Raw genomic sequence first — 22,373 nt, 5'->3', positions numbered from 1 at the left:
TACTGTTATTCAAAGAACATTGTAAATTACAATACAGACTTAACAACTTCCCTTTAGGTTTTAAAATCTCTAGCTAGTGCCTTAGCAGTGATTACAGGGCTTTCTCACCCTGTAATCACTGCTTAACTTTAGCAATCAAGTAAGAATGACCCACTTTCTTGCCTAGTAGATTCTTTGTGGACTATACTTAGATTTAGTGCCTAGGTGGTTTAAATAAATAAATCAGTGTAACTAGCTGCTGTCACATTAAGAAAGCCTTATGAAGAAGAGCAAAGCTAAATTACATCTTTTAAATTTAGGCCGACTTCTATATATTTGTGCACATATACATACTGCATTATGTATGGAAAGTAGGATAAGCTTGAGCATGATTTTATGTCTGGTCTCAAAGGCTGTCTGGAGTATCTTGTCACAGCTTTGCTTTGCTTTTGAAAAATTATGCCAGCTTGCACACTGAGATACTGCCTGCGGTGCTACAAAATTCTTTCCCACATTCACAAGACTCTTAGAACAATCACAGCAAGACACAAGAACCAGTGAAACATTGAGAGAACTATCTCACATTAGGATTCCTATCTCTCACAGAATCACAGGTTGGAAAAGACCTTTGAGATCAAGTCCCACCTATTACTCAACACCAACCATGGTACTCAACTAAACCATGGTACTAAATACCCCATCCAGTCTTTTTTTCAAACACTTCCAGGGGCAGTGACTCCACCACCTGCCTGGGCAGCCCATTCCCACGGCCAATCACTCTTTCTGTGAAGAACTTCTTCCTACCATCCAGCCTAAACCTCCCCTGGCGCAGCTTGAGACTGTGTCTTCTCATTCTGTCACAGGTTGACTGGGAGAAGAGACCAACCCCCACCTGGCTACAACCTCCTTTCAGGTAGTTGTAGACAGCAATAAGGTCTCCCCTGAGCCTCCTCTCCTCCAGGCTAAACAGCTCCAGCTCCTTCAGCCACTCCTCATACGGCTTGTGGTCCAGACCCCTCACCAGCTTTGTTGCCTTTCTCTGGACACATTCAAGAATCTCAACATGTTTCTTAAATTGAGGGGCCCAGAACTGGACACAGTACTCAAGGCATGGCCTAACCAGTGCTGAGTACAGGGGCACAATGACTTCCCTGCTCCAACTGGCCACACTATTTCTGATACAGGCCAGGATGCCATTGGCCTTCTTGGCCACCTGGGCACACTGCTGGCTCATGTTCAGCCTACTTTCAATCAGTACACACAGATCCCTTTCTTCCTGGCCGCTCTCCAGTCACTCTTGTCCCCAGCCTGTAGCACTGCATGGGGTTGCTGTGGCCAATGTGTAGAACCTGGCACTTAGATGTGTTAAATCTTATGCCATTGGACTGTGCCCATCTGTCCAGCCTGTTGAGGTCCCTCTGCAGAGCTCTCCTACCCTCTAACAGAGTGACACCTGCCCCCAGCTTGGGTGTCATCTGCAGACTTACTAATTTTGGACTCAATCCCCTCGTCCAGATCATCAGTAAAGAGTCTGAACAGGATCGGGCCCAATACTGTTCCCTGGGAGACACAAACACAAGTAGTGACTGGCTCTCAACTGGAAGTGGCACCATTCTCTGGGCCTGGCCCTCCAGGCAGTTCCTAATCCAGTTCAGAGTGCACCTGTGCAAGCCAGGGGCTGACAGCTTGGCCAGGAGTTTGCTATGGGGGATGGTGTCAAAGGCCTTGCTGAGGTCCAGGTAGACTAGATTCACAGCCTTCCCCACATCCACCAGGTGGGTAACCTGATCATAGAAGGAGATCAGGTTGGTCAGGCAGGACCTGCCATCCTAAATCCATCCTAGCTGGGTATGATCCCTTGGCCATCCTGTACATGCCAAGTGATTGCACTCAGGATGACCTGTTCCATGGTCTTGCCTGTCACTGAGGTTAGGCTGGCAGGCCTAGAATTTCCCAGTTCCTCCTTTCAGCCCTTCTTGTGGATGGGTATCGCACTGGCCAGCTTCCAGTCATCTGGGACCTCTCCAGTGAGCCAGGACTGTTGATACATGAAGAAGAGTGGCTTGGCAAGCTCATCTGCCAGCTCTTTCATCGCCCTAGGACGGATCCCATCTGGTCCCATAGAGATGTGAGGAGCCAAGTCTATCCAACACTTCCTGAAATCTGGTCTATCTAAACAAAACTTTATTTTGGAAAGAATTAAAAAATGTGCAGGCTTTGTTTTTAAGCAAAAATAAAAGTAAAGAAAACAAACCAAAACTGAGTTGAACAAAAAATTCCCAGTGAAAATTTGAAATGCAATTCCTGTCTTCCAAACAGACATACAGAAGTACATGAACACTTGGCCACTATATTAAAAAAGATTAACAAAACCCAGAAAAAAAACTCTTCTTAGTAAATGCACAATTAAGAGCAGCTCAGCAATATAATTAGTGCACTTCCTCACTCTGTGTAAGTCTGTTACAAAGAGCAGCAGGTCATCAGTAACTGGCAGTCCTTGGGAACTTTCTTGAGGTCTCACTCAAGTGTCCATCCCTGTCTAGTGACATGACCCCTGGAGCCACTATTAGATGAATGTGAAGGTTGCTTTGCTGGCCCTCCATTGCTTGCTTTTGCCATTGTGATGTCTGTCCCCTTATGCTATCTTTGCAGTGCTGTCTGGATTGAAGGAATCTGGTACTGATTAAATCAGGCTTCACATGCAACCCTTTTCTCCTCCACAGTTAGAAAATCTGTAGACAGCCACAATGGATTTTACCCTTCAGCAGAAGAGTGTGCACACAGAATTTTATTATCCAGGCCTAATTCACATCCTGTCACCTCATGCTGACCTCTTACCAGGAAATGTTAATCATAATTATTGGTTTTTTTCTATATACAATAATTAATACTCTTCATTACATATGTACTTGAACAAACTTCAACTGAGGTAATAACATTCTTTAAATTAATTTGGGGCTACTAGTATAATTCATATTCTGCCAAGTTGTTACTTTCCCTTTTCAACTGGGTTCCACATCATTAAACTTCAGCCCTCCAGGTTTTCATTACTTTCAGTTCACTTAGATTTTAAATCTCTAAGTCAAAACATGAGCTGCAGATCTGGTTACATCACACTCCTACAGTGCTCGTGCTTTGAGTACTTAAGCTTACATTTTACAGCATAATTAATTGTTAAAATGAATGCCGTGTGTGCAAGTTAGTTGTTGGTAGTTGGTGGTGTAACTTTGCTATTTTTAAACTTCCTGCCCTTTGTGAATATTAACTAATAATTACAGTGCATTACTTGAAGCTTTTCAACTTTCATTTATATCCATTTACAATCATATAATTTTAGTGATAAGGTTGGATTAAGTCACTTGTGGGAATATATTAACCTTTTGTTCAGGAAGAGATGAGACATAATTTGCACCTGCTCTACGAATATGCACTGGGTTTTCTTATGTTAATCAGACACATTTGAATCTTACATAAAAACTTCAGTGTGGGTGTATAGATACAACTAAGATGCTTACATTTAATACTGCTCAAACAGGTAGTGGCAATGACTCACAGGTTCTATATACCAAGGAAATGGATTGATCCTCTCACAGTCTCAAACTGTGTGTCCCTGGTGTATTTCCATGAGAGAGAATTGTGTTTGGATGAATGTAATGTTCAGAGAAAGGCACTGCACTGACACATGCAGGCACTGAAGTCTCAAGACAAATAATAAGGGCATTACATACACCCAGTTACAAAAAGTTCCCCAAGGAATACTGCTTTCTGATTCTGACTGAAAGCCATTACTCTCAAAAAGAGTACCTTTGAACCTTTTCTCATGCCCTGAAATCTACTTCAGCTCCTAACCATTCCTCTTGTCCTATGTTGGTCACTATATTTAGTATTTTCTAGACAATGTTGAGAATTCTGCATCAAGTTTTGGGTCCCTTCATACTAAAAAGGGAGCAGTGGTCTGGGGCTGGAGCTCTGTGAGGAGAGACTGAGGGAAGGGGGCTTGCCCAGCCTGGGGAGGGGATGGGTTTGGGCACCTGTCAGCAACCTGCCCGTGTCTGCATGTAAGTTGCAGAGGAGATAGGGCCAGGCCCTTCACGCCGCTCTCTGGTTGGAGGATGAGGGGCAGCAGGAGTACACTGAAACAATAGATGCTCAGGCTGGACAAAGCCCTGACCAACCTGGACTGAGCTCATGGCAGACACCACGCTGAGCGTGGGGTTAGACCAGAGCCTTTCCTACCTATGCTCCTTTCCTACCTCAATTATTCTATGATCCTCAATGCCAGTCTGGCAAGTGATAATCATCTAAACACAATGCAGAAGAATTCTCTAAAATATTATAGCATGGGTTATTTATAACTGCCAATGTTAAAATGAAATGTGGGTTAAATGAAACATTATACCAAACAAAGGTACACAGGAGGGGGAATAGCAAATTAAATTACTTGCAATGGAAACAATGAAAAAGGGGTTTTTTTATGATTAGAGCTACATCTTCTGAATGGAAAACAAGTGAATGTAAAACCATTGGTGCTTGGAGAGAATAGGAGGTGATACCAGCATATGAAAATTAAGTGAGGGAAGTCAGCTGGAAAGTGCTTCCCTAATACAGGACTGCAGAAACGTCTGTAAAGACTGAGGTAAAACAAGTGGGAACACAGTCCTCTGTAAATTTAAGCATAAACAGAATTTTTCCTTCAATCTGAGATTAAAGTTTAGGAAATCTCCTCATAAATCTACTTAGAAGCCACAAGCTGTGTGTGTGGAGAAGCTTCAACTAAAAGCTGTTTGATTTTCAGTTTTCATACCACCCAGCTGTGTCTTAGGGGTTTCACACTCTCTCCTCCTCTGCCCAGGAGGCTTTCTGACAAATGCTTTCCAAATCTGATACCGCAATCCCCTAATTATAGGATATCTGCTGAAAAAAAAACAAACAACCTCTGATTTGAAAATTCTACTTTCAAATAATGACTGAATATTTTCCTTCACATACAAATATCTTAGGATGAAATCTTAGACAAGTTTTCTGCCACACCATGCAAAGATTAACAATAAGAACAACTTTTATTAGAATAGAATAGAATAGAATAGAATAGACCAGGTTGGAAGAGACCTTCAAGATCATCGCGTCCAACCTATCACCCAACACCACCCAATCAACTAACCCATGTAACCAAGCACCCTGTCAAGTCTCCTCCTGAACACCTCCAGTGACGGCGACTCCACCACCTCCCCGGGCAGTCCATTCCAATGGGCAATCACTCTCTCTGTGTAAAACTTCCTCCTGACCTCCAGCCTGAACTTCCCCTGGCGCAGCCTGAGACTGTGTCCTCTTGTTCTGGTGCTGGCTGCCTGGGAGAAGAGACCAACCTCTGCCTGTTTACAACCCCCCTTCAGGTAGTTGTAGAGAGTAATGAGGTCACCCCTGAGTCTCCTCCTCTCCAGGCTAAGCAGCCCCAGCTCCCTCAGCCTCTCCTCATAGGGCTTGTGTTCCAAGCCCCTCACTAACTTTGTTGCTCTTCTCTGGACTCGTTCCAGCAAGTCAACATCCTTCCTAAACTGAGGGGCCCAGAACTGGACACAGTACTCGAGGTGTGGCCTAACCAGTGCAGTGTACAGGGGCAGAATGACCTCCCTGCTCCTGCTGGCCACACTGTTCTTAATGCAGGCCAGGATGCCATTGGCCCTCTTGGCCGCCTGGGCACACTGCAGGCTCATGTTCATCTTACCATCAACCAGCACCCCCAGGTCCCTCTCTGCCTGGCTGCTCTCCAGCCACTCAGACCCCAGCCTGTAGCACTGCATGGGGTTGTTGTGGCCAGTGTGCAGAACCCGGCACTTGGATGTGTTCAATCTCATGCTGTTGGACTCTGCCCATCTGTCCAGCCTGTCGAGGTCTCTCTGCAAAGCCTCTCAACCCTCTAGCAGATCAACTCCTGTCCCCAGCTTGGTGTCATCAGCAAATTTACTGATGATAGACTCAATGCCCTCATCCAGATCATCAATAAAGATGTTAAAGAGGATGGGGCCCAGCACTGATCCCTGGGGGACTCCACTACTGACTGGCTGCCAGCTGGATGTGACACCATTCACCACCACTCTCTGGGCTCGGCCATCCAGCCAGTTCCTAACCCAGCTCTGAGTGCTGCTGTCCAAGCCATGGGCTGACAGCTTGGCCAGGAGTTTGCTATGGGGGACGGTGTCAAAGGCCTTGCTCAGAAAACATCTGGAAGTATTTCTGTTTCTCTCCTTTCAAATAAACTTGTCTAGCCACCCAAAAGTTTCATTATCAGATGAAGGATTCTTGGGGGAAAAAAAAAAAAAAAAGACAATTTGAGAAAGGATTTAATGATTTTCCATATGGAAACCTCTATATAAACAGAGAACTTTACACACACTGCACTGTTATAGTTTATAGAACTCCAGATGGCCTGAAGTTTATGCAACTCTTGTAATCCAGGAATGCACTAATAAGCATATGTTTTCTCAGGCATTAATGCTTATAATGTCTGAATAAGGTCAGGCTTGTTTTAATCCCAGACTTCTTTCTTTAAAAAAAAAATTCACTTTTTTTTTCCCTCCCCCCAGAATGGGCCCTTTTACAGAAAGGCTGGGCAGAATAAGATAGGTTCCAGTACAGTGTATTTTAGAAGCAGTGGTCAAGACTTTGCTGTGATAATTACAACAGCAAACCTTTGCTTATAACAGGATGAAACCATGACTGAGGGAATGTACAATTGCATAACTGAAGACAGAATTTGGACTATATGCACAGATGAAAAAGATTATCAGATTACAGCATTTGACAAAGAAAGGAAGGGAGGGTAAGCAGGGGGCCTGAATGACATTTCCATCACTTTTATTCTACCATCATACCCCTTAACTCAGCCACAGGCTACTTTGATTTTGAATTATACTTCACCGTAACAGCTTGTGAGTGAGTACTACACAGCAAATGACTTATGCTCTTTCACCTGTCTTTCTGCCATGCAAATTTACCAATTAGGTTCCTTTTTACAACTGTCACATCTCTCTTCCCCTTTCCTAAGTTTCGTTAGATTCTTCTTTACTCCCCAACCAAGGATATGTTACAAGTTAGGTCCTCTATCACCACTATTTTAAGATGTGAGTCTACAGAAAGGTTCTCAGTTAACAGCAGTTAATTCACAGAATATCCAAGTGAGTCAAAGAAGCTACAATGAAGTAGCACTGGAAAGCAATGGCCCCAGCTGAACAGGGAATATCAACATGTGCTGACAAATGTTAGATAGCTACAGTGGGCTCGTCATCAGACATGAGGGTAAGCACATGGCCCCCTTAAGTGATTGGTGTTGTATAAATATCTCTTATCAGAACAAGATTGCTAGCATTCTCTTCTATGTGGGAAAGCTCATTTTCATAACCAAATTATCAGATGTAAAACTGTAAAGGAAGACTATGTGAGTGAACTACACCAGTTCAAAACAGGGCTTAAAAATTAATTACATTGCATTAAGTCCAGCAAATCTTTCACCCTCTATCCCTTCAAACCTCTCATCATATTATTACTCCCCAGATTGTAGCTCTGGACTTTAAACTTCAGCTCCTCAGTTTTAGCAGTGATTTTGCACAACTGACTTCTCAGATGAAACATTCTTAATAGTACCAATGATTTTTTCATACTTTTTTCTCTTTGCATTCCAGAGTACAAGTCTCTGGTCTTGAAAGCCTTTGAAAATAACTCCTAACAACTCCAAAGAACAGCTTTGAAAGCTAAGAAGAGACCTACACAACTAATTGATTAATACATTCAAATATGCTGATTTCCTTCACCTTATTTACAACATTCCAACACGATGAACTGCTGGACTAACTGATTTAGATGTTTTTATCTTTCAATAGGACAGGGCCTGCCCCCAGATAAAGAATACTTACATACCTGGACAGTTTTATTTCCAGAAGTGGCTGCTTGTCCTCTTACTAAAATTTACAGCTGTTGCAGTGTGTTCAAGTACATGAAAACATACTGAAGTTTACTTTGCTGTCTTTTGGGTTTTTTTTAAATGTATTTATACCTGCACCACTGAAGACAGATTAGATTAGCAGTAATGGAATAGAATATTTAGCATGGGTTAATATAGTTAAAAAAATCAAATATTAGCTGAAAATACTTTCTATATTTAGGCTCGAGGTGAGGAGAAAGTTCTTCAAAGAGAGAGCTGTTAGCCGTTGGAATATGCTACCCAGGGAGGTGGTAGAATCACCATTCCTGAAGGTGTTCAAGAGGGGATTGGATGTGGCACTTGGTGCCATGGTTTAGTAGTCATGAGGTTTTGGGTGACAGGCTGGACTTGATGATCTTTGAGGTCTTTTCTAACCTTATTGATTCTATGATTCTTATTAACTCTTCCTACTTGCATAAAACAATGAAGTTAAAGGAACCAATGATAACCACCCTCAGAGAGAAGGGGCCAGTGTAAAGCAGAACTAAGCTGCTTTGAGCACAATTTGGTCAGTCAGTGCAAATAATTTCAAAACTGTTCTTTTAGATAGATTTGTTTGCTTCCGTCTCAGAACATGGTGACCTCCAGGACCACAAGACTTATGCCCTCTGACTGCAAGCCAGATTCCTGTATCCTGTTTTTTTATGTAATATGTGCTCTTTAAAATAAGCACAATTCAAATGCTTTGCCACTCAATCAAGTATCAAGCCAGAGCCCACATTTAGACAAAATCTTGGTGGGTTTTATCCAACAATTATTTAATGATCCTGAAACAGATCCAATGAAAACTTCCTCATGAACACCTCAGCAAATTGTATAGCTAGTGACTGCTGCTGTTTGGAGGGAAAGCTATTTAAATTATTTCTGGCAAAGGAAGAAGTTAAATCCCTAATTTTTACTTTCTGGATGATACCTTAACTCACATATTGTGAAAATTAAATTAAATTAAATTAAATTAAAAAAAAAAAATATTAAAAAGGCGAAAGAGGGAAACCATACCACATTCTCCTGGTCTTGACTGTTAAATGAGTCCCATCTCACATTGCAGGATCACAAACAGATAGGAAGATGTCCCTGCAGTAAGAACCAAGTTTTGAACATATTCGTGTACCACGTAGGTCCCAGCAGCAACCACCAAGAATTTATACAGAAATATACAGAATTAACCAGGTTGCAAAAGACCTTTGAGACCATCGAGTCCAACCTATCACCCAACACCATCTAATCAACTAAACCATGGTACTAAGTGCCTCATCCAGTGTCTTTTCAAACACTTTCAGGGGCAGTGACTCTACCACCTGCCTGGGCAGCACATTCTCCTTCCGTGAAGAATTTCTTCCTAACATCCAGCCTAAACCTCCCCTGGTGCAGCTTGAGACTGTGTCCTCTCATTCTGTCACAGGTTGACTGGGAGAAGAGACTGACCCCCACCTGGCTACAACCTCCTTTCAGGTAGTTGTAGACAGCAATAAGGTCTCCCCTGAGCCTCCTCTCCTCCAGGCTAAACACCCCCAGACCCCTCAGCTGCTCCTCATAGGGCTTCTTCTTGAGACATCTCACCAGCCTCGTTGCCCTTTCCTGGACAAATTCAAGTGTCTCAATGTCCTTCTTAAATTGAGGAGCCTAGAAATGGACACAGTACTCAAGGTGTGGCCTAACCAGTGCTGAGTACAGGGGCAGAATGACTTTCCCTGCTCCAGCTGGCCACACCATTCCTGATACAGGCCAGGATGCCATTGGCTGGCTCATGTTCAGCCTACTGTCAACCAGTATGCCCTTCTCCACTCCTCATGAGCTGCACAGTGAGCCTTGAAGTGTCAAACCTAGGAATTTAATTCTCAGATGCTTCTCCAATCACATGACTGCATGAAATTCAAGCTTCCAGTAAATCCTAGGCAGGCTGTTTCCAGGAGCTACTATTTCCCTAGAGATGTCAGTAGCCTGGGTAAGACAAATAAGGTCAAAACTCAGTGGAAGAAAACAAGGAAATCTCAGCAAAGCCGGCACAGTTTTTCTTATGACCTCATGACATCTTACAAAATCTGTGATATTTAACAGGTTAAAGTTACACTATCTCACACCTATTGTCAAGAGGTATTACACCTATTGCAATAGCTATTACACCTATTGATCCAAGCCTTTCTTTTGCCTCCTTTCACATTCTGCCTCCTTAGTTACTATTCACTTTCTTTGTATCACTGGCAGTATGTAGCATGTGAATCCGTGACCAAGACAGCAACTCAGGGCCCACTTTCTGGGCTGCAGACTGTGAGCACCTTCAGCTTGCAGACTCAGTTGCAGTGGAACCCACTATTTGTGATACACAGTATTAAAAAAAAAAAAAAAAAAAAAAAAAAGTCACATTTACTTTCTTTTACTTCCTTTTCTGGTACTATTTTTATCTTCTACGCTCTGCTTTCAAGTTAATTTCTTTCCTGCTTTAGGTGCATTTCTTCACCTTCCTTCCGAGTACACATTTCCTTTCTCCCTCCTCTCACATTCACATCTACTTACAGAAGCATTACAGTATCACAGTATTGTTAAACTACAGAATTAGAAGCACAGTCTGGCTCCAGCTAACCTTGTGCAAAACCATTTTACATCCTGCAAACTACAACAATTGGAGGTGCAGAAGGCATCCAAGGATATCTCTGCAAGCCTCTCCTACAGTTTAACTGGACAGCGGCTCAGTTCCCACCAATGTAGCACTAATCCCTGGCTGCAGAGACAGCTACAGTAATTGGTGATTCTTATGAAAGAGAAGGAATACTGGAATATGGGATTCACCTTATTTCTATGTGAACAGAGGAGAGACCCATTCTGCAGTGTGATTGGAGGTTTTTACATTAAACCATTTGTTCTTTAAATTACATGAAGCTGAAGCAAATTAAGCTCATAGATATAAAATGCTGTAGCAGTGCTTGAGTTCATGCTCCAAGTTCCTGAAGCCAGCTGCACCCATAGAGCCTAGAAGGGGAGGACTTTCATGTGAACCTGGCTATCCCTATGCATGAGTCACTCTTCCTGGTGAGCCCTTAGCTCAACCAATTTAGACAAAGTGAGATTTAATGTGTAGGTGTCATGGATTATCTGGGAGCTCCAGCTCAAGCAAGCTGAAAAATTAAGTCTAGATGAATACGTAGTCAGCCACCATTCCAGTAAAAAAAGGATCCCCATTGTATAGAGAATGTTTTGTGAAGGCTTGCAACTACCTCCTTAGCAAAATAAGTTATTGGCAACAGGTATCTTTGAAAGAAGGATGTTTTTCTTTTAGTTTTGTTTGTTTAGGTGAGAGAGTATTGTTCAGGGTATGCCTAAGACTGCATCCAAACTGCTGGGAAACTCTGATGAAATTTCACAACAAAACTTGTGTAAGGTTCCTGAGGTTTCCCAACTTCATCCAGGAAAAGAACAAGACTGGTCTTCAACTAAACCAAGATATGCAAAATGCACAAAATATCCAGAAACAAAACAGATTAAAGAAAACTTGATCAAGTTTTAGAAAAATCTCTTTTCTAGCATATGCTTTATCTGCCCCACACTCAAACTACCACCCTATGAGGAAGAGCACTCTTCTGCTCCAGAGTATTTCTCCTACTAGTTAGTGATTTACATGAATTAAGCTTCACTATACGCCTGAATGTAACAAGGCAGGATACAGAACCAAAGGGTAAGTGAAATCAGTTGCTAAAAGGCATATTAAGAAAGACTGAGTCAAAAAACAGGATTTAGGATCCCTGGTTCTCAGTTCCTACCTGCAGCACCTGTTTGCTTTCACTATGTTGTAGTGACTGTGAAATTTTAACTATTTTGAAGATTTACACTTATCACTGATGACAATGGCATCTCAAATCTTTCTAGTATAGGGCTAAACATTTAGCTTTTTATTTTCATGCTAACAAATTTCTCAAAAGCGCAGAAGTACCTTATACTGTTCAAATTTGGCACAATTTTCTTCTCTGCAACAAAATCTTGCATCCAGCTTGTGTGCTGTACCACAGCTGTTCTGGTAGAGCATTAACACTTGCAAGCCTCAGAACATATTTAATGCCCCTTGACAAATAAGAAGACAGAATAATAACATGACGAGAGCAATTCAGGAACAACTTCTATTTATGAATCTAGGGGAGGTCTCGGATTAGGATGCAGTGCAGTTTTGTGGCATTTTTTAGGATCTTGTGCATGAAATCAAATGGAAAACCTTTGCAGAGAAACTGCTACATCTGGAACACTTGTAAACAGCACCAGCTTTCACTTAAAATGCTTTACAGATTTTAGTAATTAACAGAGTAAAACCTAACCTGGCACAGCTTTACAACTACATGCAGATGGAGACATTATTTCCCTTTAATCTTAGAAGCAAATAGTAGTAGTGTTGATGGTGGTGACAAACACCCAGATTTAGGTCAGAGGATTAAAGAGCTGCAAGCACAGCTGCTGGTTCACACTCCAGTTATGATTCTCTAAAAAGCCACAGCTGTTGTTTGACATGAATTTTGATGCTACACAGATATGTGTCTAAACCAGATGACTCTAGATTACCACAGAAAAATTATTTCCTAAGCAATTCTTTATGAGAAGACACTAGGAAGACAAACAGTAGCAATTTGCAGATTTATGCTCTTGACTCAAGAATTTTGACACAAATTTGAGGACTTTTTTTGTGGGTTTTTGTTGTTGTTTAGAAAGTGAGTGATAATACAAGATGACAGGAACAGCATGAGTTCTTATCTAACTTGCTGATTCAAAACAGTGCTGCAAAGCTGCTGGCATACCAGTATGTTTGTATCATTTGTAAGCCAAAACTGCTGAAAGTAACCTAGAGCACACACTCACAGCTCTGCTCACCAGGTTCCTTGGGGAAAGCACCTGGCTCCACGCTGAAGGCTTCCTCCAGGGGGAGTGAACACTAAACACTGATGCATCTTATAGCTCTGCATTTGTCCTGTGCACTGGGTGTCCCACTGTTCCACCCTGCATGGCTCTTGGTTAATGCCATCCTGAGGTGAAAGACACTGAAGAGGGGTTATCTCACTAATATGAGGAAGCACATACTGGAATTCAGGCTTACATCTGGCTGCTATGGTCATAAGACAGATGAGAACTTTCAAACAGGAGAAGAGCCAAAGAGGTATTTTCTGTAGCTAATACTAAGAACAAAATACTTATTAATTAAAAACAGAACATGATGACCTTTCCCTCACATTAAAAGTTCCTATAACTTTCCATAGTGAGCAAATATATATTTTAATTGACTCCTGATGATATTGGAGATATATGGATGGCTGATCCCAAATGCCATTTCCAATGATCTGAAAAGGAAAAGGATATGGCTGCAACGTGCTACCAGGACCATGGTAGGAGAGAGAGAGAAAGCGAGAGCTCATCATCACATCTTCTTGCTTAAGGGATGAATCTTGTATCCTCTATAATCTCTGATAAGTCTAGTTTATTTCTACAGTACAGGTCTCTGCATTTATAAGAATGCAAAGACAACCATAAACCCTTTTTGGGAATAAAGATTTACTGGAATACACTTTTCAGCCAAGGATACTCTAAAGGAAGTCCTAAATGCTATTACTTAATACACTGTAAATGTTCAGGAAAACAGAAAATATTTCTTAGTCAACTTTCTTGAAAAATCCAGGTCTTACTGCAAATACAAATGCTTACTAAAATTACTATTACATCAGTAGAATGACTACACCCTGTATATAAAAAGATCAGTTTTCCGCCCAATCCTAAATCTATATGAAACAATTGAGCTAATTTTTAAAGTCATTATCCAATCTGCTTACATTTGTTTAAAAATTTTCTTTTAATGTTACATATCAGAGGGAGAGTTCTTGAAATATGTAAATAATTGGTTACTCACTTGTACTATGTCAAATACGGTAACTGGCAATCCAAACTGTATGCAGCATTAGTCTTTAATAGATTTTGCACAATCAGCACTCCAGCTATAATCTGTGGGATCACTGCCAAATCCCTCCCTCCTGATGCTGACAGTTTATAGCGATGCTCTGTAAAGCTCCTCACACTACATTCTTCTGTGCCCCAGATGCTATCTGGAAATCATAGCTCACTGCTGGAAGTTTGCTGAAATGTTTTCCCACTTTCTTCCATTTTGAAAAGAGTACAAACCAAGGAAGTTTAAAATAGAACCTTCAAAAGGTCCCAAGATATGAGATATGGAACTCAGGAAATCTGTACTTCTTTCCTTGCAAACAAGGATGTTGTGCATGCTATGAATTTGCATACTTTCAAGTGACAGAACAAACAGAAAATTAGTAAATGCAGTGACGCAAACTCTGACTCAGGAAACTTTTGAGCCTCAAAACTATAGTTTTTGGTTTAAACTTTTACCCACTGGTTAAAAAAACCCAACTTGGTTTGGCTTGGAGTGGTCATTCTTACACTATACATTATTGTGCACCTTATTACCCTTTCCTTAGATCTTTCTACAGTTATCTTGTTACCTCCTATATTGGTTTAAGCTAACTGGCCCCACTAGGAGGGACAAGGGATGGGGGGATGGGGCTACCCCCCCATTCCCTGCTAGTGCCATAGAGCAATTAACTAGGCTGGATCATATATTCTACACTGTGCTCACATCATACTCACTGCATGACAGGAAAGGGGTTGTCCAGGGTTTATGGGACTTGTAATGTATTCTATAGCTTGTAAAATTTCCTGTTACAGGTTTTTTTGTGTTTCTTACCCAGTTTCCAGACTGGGGTTCAGGCCTCTTGTTCTGGGTTCAGTTTCCGCATAGCAGTGGTGGTTTTACAGTTTCATCTGCTGTGTATGCTGTCATCTTTTATCCTGCTCTCTTTGTTTTTCTCTTCATGTAGCCTGACATCCCTGCAATATAGTAAATTGTCCTTATCTCAACTAACATCTGGGCCTCCTTGCCCACAAAGACAGAGGAGGAGGGGAAAGGAGAAACCCCTCTGTTGCAACTGGACTACCATGGTTCAGCTGCCAGCTGAGTTAAAACCAGGGCACCTTTATACCTGGGTCTGGTTCCAAATGAGTGTGTGTGCACTCATAAAAGACTGTAGAAACCTTGGGCGTGGGTCAGAATTTCCAGCCTATAAATTTACCTGTAGTTGTGGAAATAAATCTTCCTATATCTTATGCATTTCTTAAGGTGTTTCTATGTATGTATCAGTGGTTTTGGCTGGCAGACAAAGCAAGCAGAGTGCTATTCTTCCATGTTCTTCCTTTTTACTTCACATCAGAATCTTGGGAAGAATGGGTAAGGCTAGCATTGTCACAATTCCTCAAAAGCCGTGATGATCTTTAATCAACACAATATCTTGCTATCTCTTCCATACCTGCTCTGTTATCAGCACCAAGGCCATTGTGACCATAAACTAAAACAAAAGACTCAACAACAATGCAGCACCACAACTGCATTTTGTTTGTGAAAAGGATTTTGTCTTTCCTTTTTCCCAGGGTTTATCTGCAAAAAAACAAATTACCTCTCTAAAATGTTTATGTCTGTATGCTTTTCAGATAAGAGTGTCTGAAAGAATCATTCAATAGTGAGGAATCATGCTGCCTCGCCTCACTCAACTGTTAGGATGCTTGAATATGCTTGGAGGGACAAAATGTTCCCAAATTTATTTGAACAGGGAATCAGTCACAACGATAGCAGATAGACTTTTGACATGACTTTAAAAACTGCAAGCAGTTATGTTTACACTCTATTTCATGTGTATTTCTGATACTGAAACAAGTAAATGAAGTCACCATTTGTGGTAAGATTTTGTTAAGACTGTTAAACGGAAGCCAATATACAATGCCACTAACAATGCCAACCTCATTTTCTGAAATTCTTTCTTCAGCTACTTGTAGCAGTGCTAAAGGATCTAGTGCTGGGCTTTTTCCACGCACACCACGTGCATGGGAATGTAAAAAGCTGGTTTGATGTACTAGGTTTGAGTTGCTAAACAGAGAGGCTCTGTGTCTCAATGGGTATCAGTGTCTCAAAGTTACATAACGGTTAAAACCAATCCTCCATCACTGTAAGTCTCAGTGCAAGCCTGAAATAGGTGGGAGTTTTCCAGACATGGCATCTGTGTTGAAAATGTGAATATATTCAACACCATCCAGCACTGTTTCTTTCAAATGCTGAGAGCACATGTCCTTTACCTGCATCTCATCCAAAAGAAAGGTAAAATATTTTTTAAAAATCAAGAGCATTCAGTCATAACATAATACTTTTTACAGTTAAGCACAGCAAAGAGCAGTTAAGTCATCCATGTGCTCCTTTCTGGTTCAGTTAACACATACAGGTATAGTTTCGTTGTTGCCCTACTTCAAGTCATATAAGCAGAGTCCCAGTACATATCTGCCTTTTAAAAATATATATTCAATTAGTCCTGGCATCAATCCTAGGATTTAAATGCCTAAAGTTCTTCAAACTGCAAAAAACAAAAGGAGCCCTTGCAAGGGTAAATTTTCAACCTGTCAAAAAACTGTTCCCCTTGTTTTATTAAAAGTGCACCTTACCCAACAGAATCACTATGAGGAAACATGAACACAGGAAGCAAGGGGAAATTCACACCTTTGTATCTCATAGAGACACATTTGTCCATTCTGTGTACTTCAACAGCACCAGAAGGACTCTTCAGGTGGGAAGGGCAGAGGGACACACAGCAGATTCCCTGTTTACATACCTGGTGGTAGCCAGGGTAGGGTGACAAAACATTTTAATTACTAAGATGCCTGGTACCTAACAACAAAGTGCATAACTCTTTTTACAGGCATTTCTGTATTTCTGTTATCATCAGCAATACATCACCTTGGTGGCAGGATATCTATAACATGTGGACCCCAAAAGCTTGTGAGGCTTAAAGGCTGTTGAGACAACAGAACAAGAGAGGTAGTTTCACTGACACAACTGCTGCTTCTCTCATTTCATTTTTAAATGGGAAGTGATCTTCAAACAGATTAGAGAGTGGTGTCAAAAACTACTGTCAGTTTCTGATCAGCCTGGTCTGCTATGACAAAGTTTTAAATAAAGGGGAAAGCTGACACAGAGATTAAAGGACAGAAAACACAATTTGTGCCAGTCAACATGATTTTATGGAATGTAGGCACTATTAAACAAATTAGGTTTTAGGTATTTGGATTCATGAGGTATTTGACTTTGATTCACATAGCTTTGTGTTTAAAGGAAATGTATTAAGAACAGTTCTGAGGGACTGTGTCCTACAAAAGACTGGGAAAGAGTAATGGGAATAAGGAATTTATTAATTCTTTATACCCTACAGTGATTCTCTAACAAAACAGAACAATCAGAAGGCAAACAACTAAAACAAAAGGGCAAATGTAAAAAATGCTGTTTATGAAAGCAGAGCTGCACAGAGGAAAACTAAAGAAACAAAATCACTTTTGGCACTGGCAGAAACAGCATTGGAGGCTCATATACAGATCCTTTGTCAGACATTAAAGGGTATAATAAAGTGCTGGAGGGGATTTAGAAAGATCACAAGGATTATTTACCACTGTAGAAAAGTCCTTCTAGAGAAAGCTAGGCTTACAATAGTTCAATCTGTTAAATTTATTAAAGAAATAACAGACAGCTTGACTACAGTATGTAATTGTCTTTTGCAGAGGAAAGTGTCAGAGGTCAGGTAAATTGGACTAAGTAGTAGGCCACATTCATATAGCAGAAAGGACATGGATTACTAAGGGTAGTATAAAGTACCAATTCTCCATTTGGGAGGAATTCCTACTCAGAATCAGATTCCTTACAGGGCAACAGGCTCTACTCAAAGAAGTTAACCTGGTTCGGCACAGCAGCAAGTCAATGAAGTCAAATGGCCTGCTGCAGCCAGAGACACTACATCATCATTTAAACATGATCAGGCCCTGCTAGGCCCTGAAACTGAGGGCAGCCTGTTCCTGTAAACAAGGCTCTCAAGTCTCATCTCCAACAGATAACAGCACTTCTGTCATGGTATATAACTGCTGCTTTCAGTATAGCATTTGAAACCATTCTTGAAGAAGTTCAGAAGAACATGTCTTCTCCTGCTTGAGCTTTAAATTTCAAGGAAAATCATGTTCTAAACCAGATGCAGGGAGTAAGGTTGTGAAACCACCTTTAAAATCCAGGCTAATGTTCACATTAGCATTTAGCATTGCCCCATGGTATTGCTGTGATAAACACTTGCTCTGAGGACACAAGGGTAATTGGTGTGCTTGAACATAGGCCCAGGACTTTGTAGAAAAAATCTAAGTGGACCTGTCACAGCCCTTTGCTTTACAGACCACTTTCTTGGTTATAAATCAGTGCCTGTGGTAGGGACTCTTACCTAGATCTCCAAGCAGCTCTGACCCCTCCTGAAAGCGCTTGTTGGCCTGGGGCCAACAGGCAAAGGCTTCATGCCTTTTTGCCAGAACAGAGGCTCTGCAGTTTGCTTGACGAGTAATACTGGGAAAAGAAATAACATTCCTTCTGCAATTTAAAAAAACAAACAAACAAAAAACCAAAACCAAACCCCACAAAAAAATACACAAAACCAAAACAAGTTATTTGTCTGCAAACTTTTAACCTCCATAGGACAAACTTCTACCAAAATCATTAGGCACCCTGAACAATATGGAGAATGAGGCACTAAGGGAGGAGATCCCCTGGCAAGTTCCTTCTTTGTGATTTCCCTGGGAGGAAGCTTGCTGCCCACACAAGAGCAGCCTCTCCTAAAATGAGCACTACAAGCTCCATCTATTAAGTTAATGTTTCTGGGTGACAAAACAGGCATGTTGAAATCCTATTGACATAAACAACTGAGCCAACTGCTATTGACATAAATGACTTAATGGGGACCCTGAGAGGGCAGACAAGCCATGTACATAGTAAGGTCTGTATTACAAATAGTGGTGAAACTAATGGCAAATAATAATAATAATAATAATAACAACAACAACAACAGGTTGGAAGAGACCTTCAAGATCATCATGTCCAACCCATCAACCAATCCAACCCACCTAAACAACTAAACCATGGCATCAAGCACTCCATCAAGTCTCCTCCTGAACACCTCCAATGATGGCGACTCTACCACCTCCCTGGGCAGCCCATTCCAATGGGCAATCACTCTCTCTGTAAGAAGATACTGGGAATTTCCAGGAAAGACTACATGAACATCAAAAGGACGTTTTGAGATGACTCCTATTTCTTTCCCATTCATTTTTCCTCTTTTTTATTCCTCCTAAGAAACTACAGGAGATGGGAAGACATCACAGGAACTGCTAAGACCCTTCTCCAAGTAGGCCTTGCCCAAGACGTCTCAGGAAAGGCATAAGAAGGCAAGACATCCCTTACTGGATCTTACCATTGATTCGACTATCCCAGTATATGTCCATCAGTGACATATTTCTATTTCTGCAAACCATGGCCACTTTCTGAAGTATATTCCCTGAGGGTTGCTCAGCCTTGTAAGCCACTGGATTAAGGATGTTATAGAGTGCATTTCTGCCTACTCCTTTCAGTATCTCTTTATGGGCCTTTAGTCCACTATTTTTCCCATTCCCCTTTTGAGCCATTTGATACTGCTATCCTCCACAATCTTCTGCAGCACCTTCCAGTATTCCACCATTCACTGTGTAAAGAACTACTTTCTATCATTTTTGTTAAGCACCTCTCCCCTCAGTTTGTATGCCCTGCAGTTCTGGCATTGCAAACAGCAGCTCTGCATCTGTTGTTCATTATCAACTGCCTTAACAATTTGGAAAACATCACTCTCACCCTTTTCTCCTCCAGAATTCCCTCTCCAAACTGGAAAGTCCCAGGCATTTTCATTTTTCCTGTTTTCCAGTACTCCTCCGTATCTTTTCTAACTATCCTTCCTGTGATACAAATACCAGAACTATCTGGTAAGAAAATGTGTGCACAAAACTTTTGCACAGTGAAAAAAAAAAAAATAAATAAATCAGGCTTTCTGGTTTGCTCACAAGACAGCAATGAGACAGGCCTGGCATTATTCTGAATAAATCTGCCTGGCACCACCTCCAAAAAAATCTATGTCATAGGCCTGTCAAAGCTCTCCTCCTCCTCTGTCTTCAATCTTTTCTTCACCCTCCTACTGCATGCTCACATTCCTCCAAGCCAAGTCCACACTGCTCTCCAATTTTTCTGCTACACCTCCACTTTCCAAGCCTCCCTTTCCAAATGTAGATAAATGCAGGACCCTGCATGCACTAATTTACTGTGCACAAAACACTGCTGAACATGCTATGAGCAAGATATGGGACATGTACATCACTGCCTCATCCTGAAGCTGGCTTCCAAGAGATATCTGCTTATGTACTGCTGTTGAGGGTAGTTATTACCATTTGTATAATGTACAACTCTTTTCACATGTTTCTGTTTGACCTTATATGCTTGATCTTCTATGTGCAATTTTGGGGCAGCCAAGTCCACCTTCCTAACAGTGTCTCAAGGCTGCCAAGACTAGATGCACTTCAACACCTCTGTTTCAGTGCCTGCACCTCCCACAGCCTTGCCTTCTGGGCTGAACATCACCAACCAGATGAGTCAAAGCAGCATTGCTAGCCAGGAGAAGGAATGTAAGGGAGAAAAACATCAAACACCACCTCTCCTTCCCCCTCATCTTTGCCTCTGCACAGAAAGCTCACTATTTTCACAGGCGTTTTGGAATACTAGAGGGAGTGTATGGTGGGAAAAGACTCAAATCAGGGTGAAGCATGCAGGCATCAGTTGTCTATGGTTTCATTTTCCACAGCTTGGGAAGGGCATTTATTCAGGAAACAACTGAACCACCATTGCTGAGGATGCATGGATCTTGCCTCTCCCCCTCACCTGTCTTTAAGCCTCTGCCTGCCTTGCTTGTGTCTGCAGCCAGGGCTTCCCATGCCACTCAAATCTGCTGTTGCTAAGGACAATAGTTTTTACTGGTTCCTTCACAGAAGTGGGTATTCTAACATAATCTTCAGCAAGAATCACTAGGGAGATCTAGGCAAAGAAACCTACTGGCAGATTATTTTGTGGTGGAAGTTTGTAAGGCACATTTATTGGCAGCTTATATTCTAGATGAAGGGTCTAATTTGGCTCATCACAAACCAACCTAATTCTGACATTGATTTGAGAATGATTAAGCTCTGCAAATCTACCTTGGCTGTTGTAAAACTACTAGACTATAATCCCATACTCTCTCTGAATAATATTTAAAATAAAATGTTTCAGAAAGGAGCCTTGAGATCTTAATTTAAGTTAATTAGGAATGCATAGCCCAGTGATTATGTAACTTCAGTAAAGGTACAGAGTTTATGGCAATATGAAAAAGAGAATATTTTCAAAACATGACTATGAGAGGACAAATTATATTCAAAACATTCATTCTGTCCAGCAATACAAAATAAAATATTGTTATCATGATTCATATCTCTGAATTGACAACGTTTCTCTGTACAGTTGCAGTAAGGCTGTAATTTTACAAACTGATATTCACTTGAATATATTTATAACACAATTTATACACTATGTACAAACTTAGTTCTCCAAGGAACTCTTTGTTCAGCATGCTCCAACACAGAAGTGTTTACCAGTTTCTAGGAGAGGATGCTAGCTTTCCCTGGAATTTAAATACTGAAATACTTATTGAAGCATGAAGAAGAATCTATTTGCTATCATATGGCAGTGTTCTTAAGTCACTTGTTTGTTACCATATGTCGTAGAAGAGAACCAGTCACAACAATAAATAACATTGCTTATTATGAACATAGACTTATACTGATACAATCACACTTTCAGTCTGAGCGCTTTTACAAGACTGTAGGACCCATTTATCTTTGCTTTTCTTGACAGATAGATCAAAATTGCAACTACGGGTACTGCTGTTGCCGCTGCACTGGAGAATGCAATAATGAGTGGTATCATTTGATCTGTTCCTTCCAACTTCCCTATAAATGGAGACAAAAGGAGAAAAAAGTTGTGTGAAACCTGATTGAAACAGATGCAGGTATATTACTGTAAAAGCAATGTTGTTAATGACATTCCTTTGGAACTTTATTTCTGTTTTCATGCACAAAGCACATTTCAAAGTATTTTCCTTATGCTTTTGTCTTTAGTAACTTATTACACACTTAATTTCCTAGTCACTGTCTTGGTCCTGAACTTGCCATGCAAGTTCAAACCCATCTGGTATCATCTGTGATGTAGACTGCCATGCAGTTCACGAAGAGTGCAAGAAGAATATCACCTATTTTTCCCAGGAAACTATATGGGACACTTCAGAAGTCTTTAGATCTTTCTGTGAAACAGAATTTTGTCTGGATTAGTCTCACCATTCATGCATATAGACAGAAACAGAGGATCCACATTTTTCTGGCTCCATCCTTAAAGCTACTGCACAAACTCAGGTAAAAGAGACAATAACATTAA

At 41.1% G+C, this 22,373-nt stretch overlaps 1 protein-coding gene across 6 annotated transcripts in view; it reads right to left on the bottom strand.

Annotated features, from left to right (window-relative positions):
- VCAM1 (vascular cell adhesion molecule 1) overlaps positions 1 to 22,373 on the bottom strand; it is a 68,740-nt gene that overhangs the window by 3,048 nt on the left and 43,319 nt on the right. For 5 of the 6 annotated variants that reach the window (XM_068141037.1, XM_068141040.1, XM_068141039.1 and 2 more), the window contains one exon: positions 17,204 to 21,892. In XM_068141037.1, the coding sequence (XP_067997138.1) occupies positions 21,732 to 21,892 (161 nt within the window). In that variant the 3' untranslated portion in view covers positions 17,204 to 21,731. Of the gene's footprint in view, positions 1 to 14,678; positions 14,822 to 17,203; positions 21,893 to 22,373 lie in introns of those variants that run through there. The other variant, XR_010987656.1, reaches the window with a different exon arrangement.

Source organism: Melanerpes formicivorus, unplaced genomic scaffold, assembly GCF_026170545.1.
Source record: "Melanerpes formicivorus ecotype bairdi unplaced genomic scaffold, bMelFor1.0.p_v2 SCAF_7, whole genome shotgun sequence".
NCBI classification, from domain to species: Eukaryota; Metazoa; Chordata; class Aves; order Piciformes; family Picidae; genus Melanerpes; species Melanerpes formicivorus.
The sequence above is the reverse complement of the archived record's forward strand: the minus strand, read 5'-3'. Positions and strand labels throughout refer to the sequence as shown.